Here is a 14086-nt window from a genome sequence, read left to right as displayed (position 1 = left end):
CAATCAAGCCACCCATAGCACGCATCTTTCCATATAAAAAGCTGAATCCATTTCCTCCAGTGCTAAACTATGTGTACCAATGAATAAAATTGGTGGAAGCCAAACGCATCCACAATAACGTAGCATAGCATATCTCTGGTGGAAAAGCACCCTAATAGTGATGTTAAACTTAAATAATTGATGAAGTACAGAAATTATCGTACAAATTACTTAACATAACCTAATAATGGTTGATTTATTCGAGTCGGCCAATCAGTGCGCTAAACGCGCTCTCGCTTCGATTACTTTAAACGCAAAGCCATCTGATACTAAGGAGCACACATTAAAACACACTTCATTAATTTATTAGGCACTTTATGAGTTCCACGTTATAAAGTGGAGTATTTCATTAAAACACATATTTTTAAGATACTTTTTCCATCCATGTTCCAACCCTTAGATGCCCATGATTAATTTTTCTATTTCTTTTCTTTCTAATTCTAATTCTAATTTTTCTTGAACTTTTAACCAATTCCGTAGCTCACTGAACTAGTCTACTAGCAACAAATCAACAAATCAATAGTTTATTGAAACTGGCCGTAAAAGAGAACAGATTTCAAAATAATAGAAAAACTATCGAACTTACTTCTTCGCAAAAGTACAGGCCACTGAGAGTTAAACGTCATTCATAATTTAAAACTAGTATCTTCGAGGCCAGTATCGAAGTACAAAGGCCCAATAAAACCTTTTTGATAGTAACAAGGGTATTGAAAGACCCAGTGCTCGCATTCGTTATTTATTTATTTATTTAGAAGTTTTTCCAATATTTTTCCGTTTTCTCGTCACCGGCATCTGTTTCGATTGGTCCATGAAAAGAAAACAACAGATTGTTAGAGATTTCGGATCCCTTTTTAGATTTTTGGTGTACTTTTCGAGGGATAAAGATGATTTTCTTTGGTAAAGCCGGTTTGTGACGAAGAATCTACTACATAATTTTATTAGTGCAACGTCACCTCTTTTTATCCCCGAAGGGTTAGGCAGAGGTGCACATTACGGCACGTAATGCCACTATACAATGTACACCCACTTTTCACCATTTGTATTATAAGTCCCATGTAATAAGGAGCGTATTACAAGTGCGTTGCCGGCCTTTTGGGGGTTAGGAATTTAAGAGTTATTGGGGAATCAGGGATTGGGAAGATTGGGAAAAGGAGGTAATGGGCTATGGTAACTTCACTTACTCACCAAAACACAACACAAACGTTATTTCACGTCGGTTTTCTGTGAGACCGTGGTATCATGGCCCATTCGTGCCAAAGCATGGCACTCCCACACTTAAACCATTTCTCTCAACTCATTAACCTGAATCCACCGTAGCCAACCCTATGAAATCGCACAAACATTAACACGACACAAAACTGCATTCACCTCCCATTACTTTCAAGGCCTCCCCGTATCTGCCGGAAATTGTCCCCGGCCGAAATTACGGTAACGCCATAGGCCTATAATGATCAGGCCTAACGCGAAATTGCTATAATTACCGTGCTGCAAAGCAGGCCGATAATCGTATGGGGATTCGCAAATGCAAACTCTAAATATGAACTGTTAATAGATATGGTAGCTCTTTGAAACCTCTATTTCATAAACAGCTGTGCAAAGGTACACTTTAAAGGGGAAATTATATATTTTTAGACAAATTTTAACTTTGTATCTGGTTGTTACAGTCTAATTTAGATTGAATTAATTGTCTAAATCATGTTTTTTGCTTCAATAAAGATTCTACTTTTGTTTTTTCAATATAAGGTTTATTTTTCTATGAAAGTTCAACAACAATATCTTAAGCAAGAATAGCTATTATTTAAAGTACTCCAACACAGCCATAAAGTCAGGTCCGAACTCCAAGATCCAGGACAAATGAAAATCAAAAATAAACTAATTTTTTAACACTTTAAACGCCACGGGGGTCACCTGTGACAGTTTTCTATTCGCAGTCAAAGACTTAAGGGAGTAGATGTTGAAAGAACTTCCAAAAAATACTCCTGGAACGCAAAGATAATAAATTTTATCAAAGTCATCGATGAGACATGAATATATCTTCCTTGGCGCTAAACCTATAAGCCTGTTCTTTGTAAGCCACGATAATGGAGAGGTTATACAGTTAGCTTAATAGAGCATAAGAATTGCTTCGACGGCCTAGCTCTTTAGCTTAGGGCACGAAAGGGTCGCCTATTTGAATAGTGTTGAATTTGCAAACTCATCGCTTGTTCGTAGTACAGTTTTTATTGAGCTTTTGAGTTAGTTAAGTTTATTAATAACTATATCGTTTTTATTTGCGACAATATGGGATAGTGGCGTGAGTTTATGTATGGATGTTTGTATCAGACCCTTGGCTGTTGACAAATGGATAAAACATAACTAATTGGCAATCGGGTGTACTAAGAGCCTCTTCGTGTTAGAGTGTCATCTCCATTGAATATATAAAATACACGTAATTAAGGAAGATCATTTTATGCGCAATTTTATAAATTACTCATTTAACTGTTTTACGAGAAACTCGACTAATTTCATGCCATGTTAGAAGCTCATATTCATTAACATTCCGCGACACACGACGGACAACATATATGAACCGCTAGCATGGCTTAAAAGTAGTCGAGTTCCTCGTCAAACAGTTACGTGAGTAATCTGATAACATAATAAATAATTTAGTATGTCTTACTAAAGTTATGATACAGTTTACTCAATACATTATTTTTATTAATAGTCTACATTACTATCCAAAATTAAACAATAAAGCAATACCACGAACGACTTCCTCTAATTCACACGACTTTAGACAACTAACAAAACAGCACCAAGCCATTTACTTCATACCACTTAGAGTACTAGGAAAACAGCGTCGCTCGTCGTTCTACTAGGAAAATTGTCGATAGATTGACTCCCCACCAAACCAACACATCAAAAGCTTTGAAATCCTTTGACGCAATGTTATGTTGTCTTGGTATTTCAATACTTAGTTTAGTCTCTCTGTCTGTTTACTAATTATCCTAACACGAAGCGTTTTAGTTAATTATCTTAGTGCTATCTCTTTCATGCCCGTTCCTCTCGCTCTAGCGTGGGCGTCGTTTTTTATTTATTAGTTGGTGTTCGTAAATAATGGGATTAGTTTTAAAGGGTAGGATAAAAATAGAAGAGTTCTTTGTGTAAGGATAAAAGATATTATTTCTATCAAAAGTTGCTTTACTGCCTCGTTGGTGTTGTATTAACAAGTGCAAAGGATTAACTGACTGATTTACGTCATCGTTATCATCATTTTAGCAACAGAACGTCCACTGCTGAACATAGAAATATGATAATAGTTTAAAAAACACGCTTTTATAGATGTACGTGGCTCTATCATCAGATCAGCTCGACAGTACTTTATTTTTGTATTGTCATCAAAATCACATACAACTGCCAATTTTCGTAACGCTACAATCTTTAGAAGATGGTTAAATTAGTTTTCATAGAATTGATTACATAGTTACACACATATAGGTCGACCTAATAAAAGCGTGTTAATAAATAAAAATATTGAATTAGACCATGCTTGAAAAAGTAATGCTTACTTTCGAATTTACTACCAGCTTGCCAATCCGACTAGCGATCGCTAAATCAACAAAACTGTCGTAAATAAATACGTTGTACAACTAAAAATAACACCAATATCTATGTACATAAGTTTCAAAGTGACGTAAAGAGATACATAACATAAAAGCCACCTATCTAACAAGATTGCTCCATCCAATATACCTTAGTAATTGATATAATCGAAAACTGCCAACTCGGTAAAACTTTCAACGATATGTAAGAGGGAAAAAATACAATTTTCTTTTGGGGAAATCGATTAAAATCACCTACTCGATACCCTGAGACTAACTTCATTGAAAGTTTTGCGATTCGATATTCGATTATTTGCGGGGAATAATCGATGTGAAAACTTGTGCGTCGATTCGGTTTTTGCAATAAATTACCGTCTCCTGACAGCAAGGCAAGAATTTTTAAGTAGACGTTTTCGTTTTGGAGATGGAATGAACAATTTATTTTAGTACTTTCTCCTACATTGTTATTTATGAATGTGTCTGGTTCTTGTTATTAATATCGATCTGTCTTACTGTTTTCCAAAGAAATGTTTTTATGCGGAAAATTAATAAGCATAAGTGTGCTCTTCCACCGGAGATGTGCTATGCTACGTTGGTTTGGATGCGTTTGACTTCTTGCAATCATATTTATTGGTACACTGGTGGAAACGGAGTCAGCTAAGCTTTGTTTTTGTATAGAAAGATGCGTGCTATAGATGCGTGTTATGAATGCGTGCTATGGATGCGTGCTATGGATGCGTGCTATGGATGCGTGCTGTGGATGTATGCTATAGATGCGTGCTATGGATGTGTACTATTGATGGCTTCCCTACTATCACTGCATCGCATATTCGAGCTGCGCATCTTCTTCACACAGTTTAGTATTAGTGGAAATGATCACATAGTTTTATAGCATAGCTATTATATCTTCCTGGCATAGCTACATACAGATACAAATCTATCAAAATATTATCTTTACCATAAAATATTATTGTGGTTTTATATAACAAAATTCTTGATACCTAGAACAGGACAAAATCTAGAGAAAAGTTAACTACGTATATGATTATAAACTTCTTTAAACAAATATTAATTAAAATTAAAAAAATCACAAACTTTGTGTCAAAAGGCACTTTCTTTGATAAATGACCAAAAGAATCTTAAATGCAAGTCGTACTAGCAGTCGGCTTTTCACGCCCCTCCCATCTCGTTAGCGAATTTAATGTTCCATTCCAAAAGTACTCATAGATTTTACAATGTTTTTCATTCGACACTTCTATTGAGAGTTACTTTTTTTTAGGAAAATTGATATATTTTATTTTTTTATTACTGTGTCATTAGTTGACTGACAAAAATAATTTTCATTTTAGGATTATTAGGATTTATGTAAGATAATACAAGATTATTGAGATATTTTTTCAATAAATAATGTATTACTTAAATAGATAAGGATTTTCATTAAATAAGGATTACTTTTTGATAGTGCTGTTTCCTAACCAAAACCTTTTTGTTCGAATATTGTTTGATTACAATACTTTTTGAGTGTTAACTATCTTTCTATATTTTAAGCAGTAGTGTTAAAATATAGAAACATTCGAAACGATTAAATATACAAAGTACTTAAATATTTTGCTTAAGTAATGCAATTTTTAATATCCTTTCTTACTCACAATAAACCTTCTACGCAAAGAAAATAGTTTTATAACATTTTTGCAACTAATTGCAGTACTCAAAAGCGTCGCTATGAGACTAAATATAAGGTCTATATTTAATACAATCCTTTTCTGAGATATTTCTTTGACGTTCTTTCAAAGAAACTGTCGACTACAGTACATTTTTACCGTTCATCGTGTTTTTCTATAATAGAGACCAGTTGCTAGGAATTTATGAATAGAAGTAAATAAAATACGTTTATTTATAGAACTTGAACGAGCTGTTTATTTTGTAGTAAAATCAGCTGTTTGTTATTTAGAAGGTGTTTAGAGTAAAAATAAGTTATGTTGTGACAATGTTTCGTATTTTTGCATGTTATACACTCTTTAGCGAAGCACCATTATTTATTTATTTAACGTCCGCCTTTAATCCCCGTAGGGGTGGCAGACGTGCGTAAGACCCATGTAATAGGTGGCGAGCCTTATACCGGCCACATTTTTACCTTTTTTCATATGATAGTTAAACAAACTGGCGGATTACCTTATAGCTATCGATGTCGCCGACAGTCGCAACACCAGAGTAGTTACCATGAAGCAAAAAAAAACAAAGAAGAGATGTCATGGCTGGATTTCCCTTTAACATAATGTGTGGCACATTACGGGTATCGCGTTACGTTACAAATCACGTCCCTCTCTATTTTGCAACATGCAGTCCCGTACTAAAACTACATTGCCAATTGTTCACATTTTAATGTGTCGCTTTCTGAGCATTTATTAAAGATTATATTTATGATTGTTTGCAGGTAACTGCCTAGTGATAGCGGCAGTGCTGTGCTCCTCGAAGCTGCGCAGTGTCACCAACTTGTTCATCGTGTCCTTGGCGGTCGCTGACCTGTTGGTCGGCGTCGCTGTGCTGCCCTTCTCAGCCACTAGAGAAGTGTTTGAGGTGAGATTTTGTTATTTTATAAATAAAGATCTGTTCCATCATTACTTGGGCTAAGCTTGTTCTACAGCTGACAAAGGGAAAACGTGTTCTGTTATTATGACGTCATACGTTGCTGACGTCAAATAGCAGACTATATTTCTAGAAAATTTACTAGAAAAATTTGAAAATTAGGTAGCTCAGCAAATGTATGAATGAGAGTGTGATTAATTTTTTAATATTTCAATGTATTGAAACGTTGTAATAATTTATTTTTGACCCAGTCATCATCCCTATTGACTTAGAGCCACCATACACGGACTGTAAGCAGTTACCCTATGATTCACATACACGGACCGCTCTTGCAGTTAGTTAGAGTCAACAGCTTAAAGCTGACATTGATAACTACAGAAGACTTGATAACTGCACCGGAGTACTTGAGAAGTTAAGTTAACTGCTCGAGTAGTCGCAGTCCGTACCTATATGTATGTACGTAGAAATTTATAGTTCACTATGAAGTCATAACTTGAAGTCGAAATCGGTCGACCCCGACTGCTTTAAACAGACCGCGTATGGCGGCCCTTATACCAACAAGTTTAACAAAAAATAATAATTTTATTAACCTCTAGCATTCATCCTAATACTATAAGTATTTATAGATAACAAATACTAAATTGAATGTTTTTTAAATCCTTTATTTATATAACTACCGTACTCAGAGACATTTAATGATTACTTAAACTATTTAGTTACGATTTTGTTCCGAAAACTCTATTAAGTACTAAGTTAAGTAACCATTACATTACAATAAGTACCAATATAATTAACAAGCTAAAAATCTCACTCCTATTAACCATACACGTGTTTTATAAACCAAAAGACGCTACAGCCAAAAAGAAACCTAAAGTACTTCAAACATTTTTGAACGCGAAATACATGAACAGCTACCGAAGCGAAGGGGGTAAAATACATATAAGAGATACGCCTTACATTTTTCGCTTAAGCCGAGCGATGATAAAACCTCTTCAAAGCCGAACCACCTCGTAATAGATGACAGATTTGGATATTCACCATTTTTCCCTTCAGAACGCTGTTTGATGAAAAAAGTTAAATAAACTCGAGTAAAGTCTATGTAAGACGCTCTCGGATAGTTTTATTGCAATGCTAAAGTTGTATTATGTCTTGTTGACAAGGAGTTATGATCGTAATACTTTTTTGATGAGCTTAGGACTGTTTATTTATCGTTGAAAATGTTTATGCAGAACAGTTGTGTAGTTTTTTTGAATGAAATTTATCTAAATATATATAACTCTAAGGTGACTGACTGACTGACATCGCGATGATCTATCAACTCACAGCCTAAACCAATGTACGGATTTCGGGCTTACATTGCGCATGCAGATAAATGTTATGACGATAGGCATTTACTAAGAAAGGACTTTGATAAATTGCAATTTTTTAATGGTGCAAACCCCCATATCCTTCCAAAACCGCTGCAACTCCTGTAAGCCAGAATCTACAGTAGATATAACTATGGAAACACTGGAACAGAGAAGTCCGGTGCGTTCTAGGAACATGAATAACTGTCTTGGAAGTAAATCAGAAGATATTATTAGAAAACAAGAAAACAAAACTTTGCAAGTTAGTAAAAATATAGCATACGCATACATACAAAAATTTGAAGCAAAGTCATCATACCAAACGTGTTAAAGGTAAATGAACTCATGTACGCCTGGTACTCACTGGTAATTGTTCCACTAATAACAAAGAGAGAAGAGTTAGGAAAATAACAAATGAATGCTCTAAATCCCGTGAAATATCACAAGGTACCATCATTTTCAGTAATTAGACGCCATAAGCGCCCTGCAGCGGCAGATGCTACAAACATAAAGGGCCAACAAATACTCCACTGCAACTCTGAACCTTATTCCCTTCAAAATAAAGTATCAAATCCAACAGCATACTATTAGATATCATTTTAACTGATTTTAAACTTTGTTCGCAAAGATATAGGCGTTCATTTTCCGTGTAATAGAAAGGAATTCTTTGAAGTTGCCGTGGGAATATTGAATTTATGCGAGAGAAAATAAGATTCAGTTTACTTTGAATTCGTTATGTATCTAGGCGGTGTTTTCAGTGACATTATTAGACCGCGGTAAATGGGAATTTCTAGGCTTGCGTCCATTGAGCCTTGGTGAAGGTAAATATTTTTAATGTTAGCAGTTTGTCGTTTAATTTTAATGATAATGGAGTTAAAACAATTATTTTAGCAAGGAGGGAATTTAATATTGTTATTTACCTCTCGGTCTTAGTTAATTATTCTGACGTTACAGTTTTGACTACTTAAATGAAACCTACTCGTTTATTATTAAGGAGTTTGCGGTTAATGAACAGACGGACCGACTTGTGAAGCTTGTTTATACAATTAAATGGGTGACCGTTCTCTGTATAATATTAACAGTTCTCGATGTCTTAAAGTAAACTAGACGACATACAATTTTTTTTTATAAGACAAGTTCGCCTCATTCTCCCAACACCTTTGCAACTCCTGTAAGCCAGGATTTACAGTAGTGGATTAATACACATTGACGTACCAACATGTGTGATGTTTAGTTTGTTATAGTTTCTTATCCTTAATAACAATTTTAAAATACTGGAGAGGCTCCCATTAAACTTTAACAGACCTTTTGCTCAAAAATAGGGATGATGACAGGATATAAAAATTAAAAATCTATTTAATCCGTTAGTTAAGTAATGAAAAAATATTATACACGTATTTTTTAGCTTGTCATATAAGATAGGAATACTTAAATAAATCGAATCATAGTTTAGAAGTGGATGCAAATACGTAATTTATTACTATTTATATATACGTATAAATATGTATCTCTTCGAAAGTATTTGTTTCCATTAGAAAATTAAAAATACGTATCTAAAATTTTAAAATAATATACAAGACGGACATTCAAATTAGCCTATTACAGTCAGAACACTCGACCAACAACACGAGTCTAAACTAATAATTCATTGACTCATAACCAAAGGACCGATTACGCACATTCTGCGCAGTGTTTCCCCGATTTTGAGGTACATAATTGATAAGTAACATGCAGTAAAACGCAACATGACGGACCCATCCAAGGCAGTTGTTTCTTTCTCACGGATAATAAACCTTAAATGTGACTGCTTAATGGTAACAATCATTTAACAATAATTTATTTACATATGGCTGCGTCGTTAGTAGCTGTGATTGACAAGCAAGAGGGTTCGGATAAAAGTATTATAACAGTCGCATAAGTGGCCACTGCTGGCCAAAGGCTTCTTCTCACACGAAGAAGGTTTGAGCATTGATCACCACGCATACTCAATGCGGGTTGGCGATTTTAATCTTTAAATTAGAAATTATAAACCCTAGTTTCTTCACGATTCTTTTTCAACGATGTTCGATGGTGTTTGAATAATCCTAGAAAGTGCACAAAACTCGGAAAAATTCAAACCGTTGGCGTCTTGAATCTCCAGGTGGTGGTACGATGATTGCATATTTCAGTTTCTTTTTAATAATACCACGGAATCTGAAACTTTGACCGTGGTATAAAAATAGACTCACCGCATATGACATGAGACCTCTGATGACTGTCATATCCAACATCAGTTAAAAACTGTGATGAAAAGTGGACATACTTTTGTGACGACTATCTCCCCTGGTGATACCTAAATGTTGTTGCGGCCTACGCTGGAGCACGTCTGCTCATAAGTGACCTATTCACTAGAACCTTAAACACACCCAGGTTATATCTGCACCTTTGCCTACATTCGAGAAATACGTTTGACTACGTTTGACTGCACGGTTGGGGCGGTGGCTGGGCAACTGGCTGCCGTGCAACGTGTAGCGGGTTCGATTCCCGCGCGGAGCAACTCTTTGTGTGATCCACAAATTGTTGTTTCGGGGCTGGGTGTCATGTGTGAACTTGTATGTTTGTAAACGACACAGGAGAAAATCCTAGTGTGGGGCAACGTTGAAAAAAAAATGGCGTCTTATATTACCAGAAACAAATCATACAAAACGCCCCTTCAATATCCTTGTAGGGCACCCAAACAATATCTAAGTGAGCCCTGATAGAAATGTACGTCAATAATGCAACAAGTGGTTCAATCTCACGACCTGTCAAGCCAATCTGTTACCCTGGTAGCTCTGCGTTCCATCACACGAGTGACTGTTTCAAACAATTCGGTGACATAAATCGATGGTGTGCGATCCGATAGTTGTAAGTGATATCGATGTTGCTTGTCTTTTTTGGGTTTATCGATTTTAGATTGGGTTTTGTTTTGGTAGTGTATAGTAATAGTGATAGAATATTCTTAAAGCATCATTGTATTGTGATTAACGGCCTTACTAATAAACATTTATACACACTGTATACACGCGTTATAGCATATTCATTACTAATAATTCAATGTATTATAATGTGTAGATTATTTATCGATTGGACATATTTTGACTGCTTAGTTAGCCAAGAATTGTATTGTGAATCTTATTGAAAAAAAAAATAACCTATGGAGTTTCTTGCTAGTTCCTCTCCATAGGAATCTACACACTTGAACGAGCAAATAGCTTCACTAGAGGACCGACCGACATACATACATTGTTAATATTATTATATATATTATGCTTTGACATTCAAATGTGCCTTTCTGGTCAATTGGAAATAAATAATTTTTGACTTTGACTTTATAGCTGAGTCTAGTTCCACCTGTACTGAGCTATGTGTACCAATGAATATGATTGGTGGAAGCTAAACGCATCCACGGCAACGTACCATAGTACTCTAATCAAAATACACATCACACACCAAAAGCTAGAAATGAGCCCTCTATTCACGCTTAATCTGTGGACTGATTGAATGACGTCACAACTCTCACATTCAAAAACGAGGGTCACGAGAGCTTTGTCTTCAACCTTGAGCAGCTTGACCTTCACACTTGTCAGCGAAATTTCAAGTTTGGTCAGTGAACATGGAACTTTCCGAAATGGGATTCTATTGAAATAGTTTTAGAGTTCATTGTTGATTGCAGCTGAATGTGGCCAGTGATATGAATTTAGTTAGCTGTTATTGCTTCGCTTTGAATGTCATCTTTGGAGTTTAAGGTTGCTATCTAGTCTTGATAAAGATAATTAGTAAGTTACTGGATGGTTGATGTAATCTTCACTGTAAGTTGTCAATGGAATCCATTCATAGTTTAAAAGGTCAAAGATCCCTTCAATACACTTTAGCAATTCCGTTTTAGTGTTGCGGGTAAAAGAAACCCGCGTGCGGCGCGGATTGCTTACCACCAGGGAATCTGTGTGCTCGTTTGCTGCCCTATGTCATAAAACAAATTATTCAAGTTTATCAAAGAATGCTGCTGCCTGGTCTACATCAAATCTAGACCCATAGTTGGTTATAACGACATCCATGTGAAGTGTAGGGGAGATGAAAAATGTATTCTGCTCTTGTTTTTCTTTCTTTTTCTTCTGTGTCGTAGGTGCATTTATAAACATACAATTTTACATTCATGTGACATCCAGACCCGAAGCAACAATTTGTGGATCACACAAAGAATTGCTTTGTGCGGGAATCGAACACGCTACTCGTTACACGGCAGCCAGTTGCCTAACCACGGCATCAACCGTGCAGTCAAAACCGCTATCATACGTCTCACACGACCTACAACATTAAGAAATCAAACACGATGAATATTTTGTTTCAATCGAACACCCTTTTACCTCATCTCTACCTAAAAACCTGACTCAAATTAACAAAAAAAAGTTTACTCAATAGAATTCTTTTTAAAAGTAAATGGCAGCCCAAAGCAGCGTCGTGTGGTCAATTCATTGAAATACTTTTTGAAGTATCCTTGAATGAAAGGCTTGTGGCTTCACTGGTCAGCCGAAACCTTCAAATGTATATAAATAAACCTGTTCGTCGTAATCGATTTTATGTGAATGAGTATTCGAGTCAATATTTGGTAATTAGAATCTATTTATAGGGTTGTGACATCGAGTTTCGAATGAAATCGAATGATGTATCGCTATACCATGATGCTTAAATGCTTTTGAAATCAAAACTCAAACGTGTTTTTTTTAATGAAGTAGTTGTGTATATTTTATTTTGTTATGCATACTTTTTTGTGTAGAGATAAAAAAATCATCAAATGACTTTTCACGCCTTGGGCGAGGCGAGAGGTAATGTCAGACTCTTATTAACTAAAAATCACCCTGTTCCCACTCCTGCTTTTCGAGCCGGATCCCCGATAACAACGTTATATAGTCCGCAGCTTTAGTTAGCTACAGTTTCGAAAATAGAAAATCTTTATGATAATGGATTGGGAACTAAACCTCATATTTCTAGGAGATATACTATTTTTTACATTAAAGTTTTATTTATTTTAAGGGCGTTCTCATATCGCCTAGTATCATTAAACTTACATTAGTTATAGTTTAAATTGGGTCAGGCCATATTGGGTCTGATAATGAGTTTTGTAGACTTCTTCCAATATTTTACTGGTATACAAGTGATGATGCCATTCGAAATACTACCCAAATAGAAGAAGATACAAGGTTGCAATTCCTCTTTAATCTAATTTAAGCGTATGCAAATATTTAGAATTGGATATCTTGACGTTTCTCATTGGCAATGTAAACTGTCCAACATAATTGAATGCGTAATTAGAGGTTTACAAGGTTCACTTAATTTTCCTTGAGAAGGAACCGAAATGTTTGGCATAGTAACTAACTTAACGTAATTTTAATGTCAGAAAATTGTAATAATTATACTAAGGTATACTCACTTATTGTAAATATAAATGATTGATTATGAATAAGTAATTTTGTTTTTAATACAAAAATATCTACATGTCTCTGTCGATTTGTCAATGAAAACAATTGATAGCAATCGCATCGTGCGCATTTGTGAACCACTTTATACAGAGTAGAGACAACGTTTATTTAAAAAAATATGTTCTCAAATTGAATTAACCGGTTTGTAGTACGAAATTTCTTCACTATTGTAATCTTCAAACACAACACTACCTCCCATTAAAGCCGTGGCAGATACATTTAGAACACTTTATATAATAAGGATCCTATACTCAGAGTACTCTCGAAGCTCGTTAGCTTCATTACACTCATCCAAACACAAAACCTTACATCAATGTACTATTACTTCACCGACTACAACCTACACACACAACACGAACAATTTAGTGCTCCTACTAAACACTATCGCAGTAGTAAATCGGCCAATCGGACAATCGCCGTCCGACTAAACTTAGCACACATACATTGCTTACACAATTTGGCACGGGTTGAGTCAGTCAGTGTGAATTACACTTAATTTGTGTTGTAAACTGTAGTATTGAACTTGGGTTGGTTCAGTGGTGGTCATCAAATTATTCGATTATCTGGTCTCAGTGCCAAAATCGAACTCTGTAGCAAAATCAGATTTTTGGAGGGAGGGGGGACTCATCCAATGTCTTTTGCCTATTGGCCTCTCTACTTAATCTCTAAGTTAACACGGTATATTTACCGTTTTTGTCCATAATTTAAAATCATATAATAAAGCCTTTTATTCCGAGAGCAAAAAAATGTTAACAAAACAATGAATTTATAAAATGTCCCTAATCTCGGTGTGCCTCTTGGCATAGGCCTCCTCTAGCAATTTAAAATCATACACATATATAAATCATACATATACATTTTATAAGTGTGGGAGAGCCATGCTTCTTCAAAAATGGGCCGGCTCGACCGGAGTGAAACCACGGCCTCACGCTAAACGAAAACCGACGTGAAACAACGCTTGCATTGTGTTTCGTTGTATGAGTGAGGTTACCGGAGGCCCAATTCCCCCCTTCCCAATCCCCGATTCCCCAATAAC

The 14086-nt window shown here is 35.6% G+C and overlaps 1 protein-coding gene across 4 annotated transcripts in view; it reads left to right on the top strand.

Annotated features, from left to right (window-relative positions):
• LOC118270565 (octopamine receptor Oamb) overlaps positions 1 to 14086 on the top strand; it is a 178178-nt gene that overhangs the window by 130562 nt on the left and 33530 nt on the right. For all 4 annotated transcript variants that reach the window (XM_035586186.2, XM_035586185.2, XM_050698171.1 and 1 more), the window contains one exon: positions 6055 to 6197. In XM_035586186.2, coding sequence (XP_035442079.2) covers positions 6055 to 6197 — 143 coding nt within the window. The remainder of the gene's footprint in view (positions 1 to 6054; positions 6198 to 14086) is intronic.

The sequence above is a fragment of the Spodoptera frugiperda genome, chromosome 13 (genome assembly GCF_023101765.2).
Source record: "Spodoptera frugiperda isolate SF20-4 chromosome 13, AGI-APGP_CSIRO_Sfru_2.0, whole genome shotgun sequence".
In the NCBI taxonomy this organism is placed as follows: domain Eukaryota; kingdom Metazoa; phylum Arthropoda; class Insecta; order Lepidoptera; family Noctuidae; genus Spodoptera; species Spodoptera frugiperda.
The sequence above is the reverse complement of the archived record's forward strand: the minus strand, read 5'-3'. Positions and strand labels throughout refer to the sequence as shown.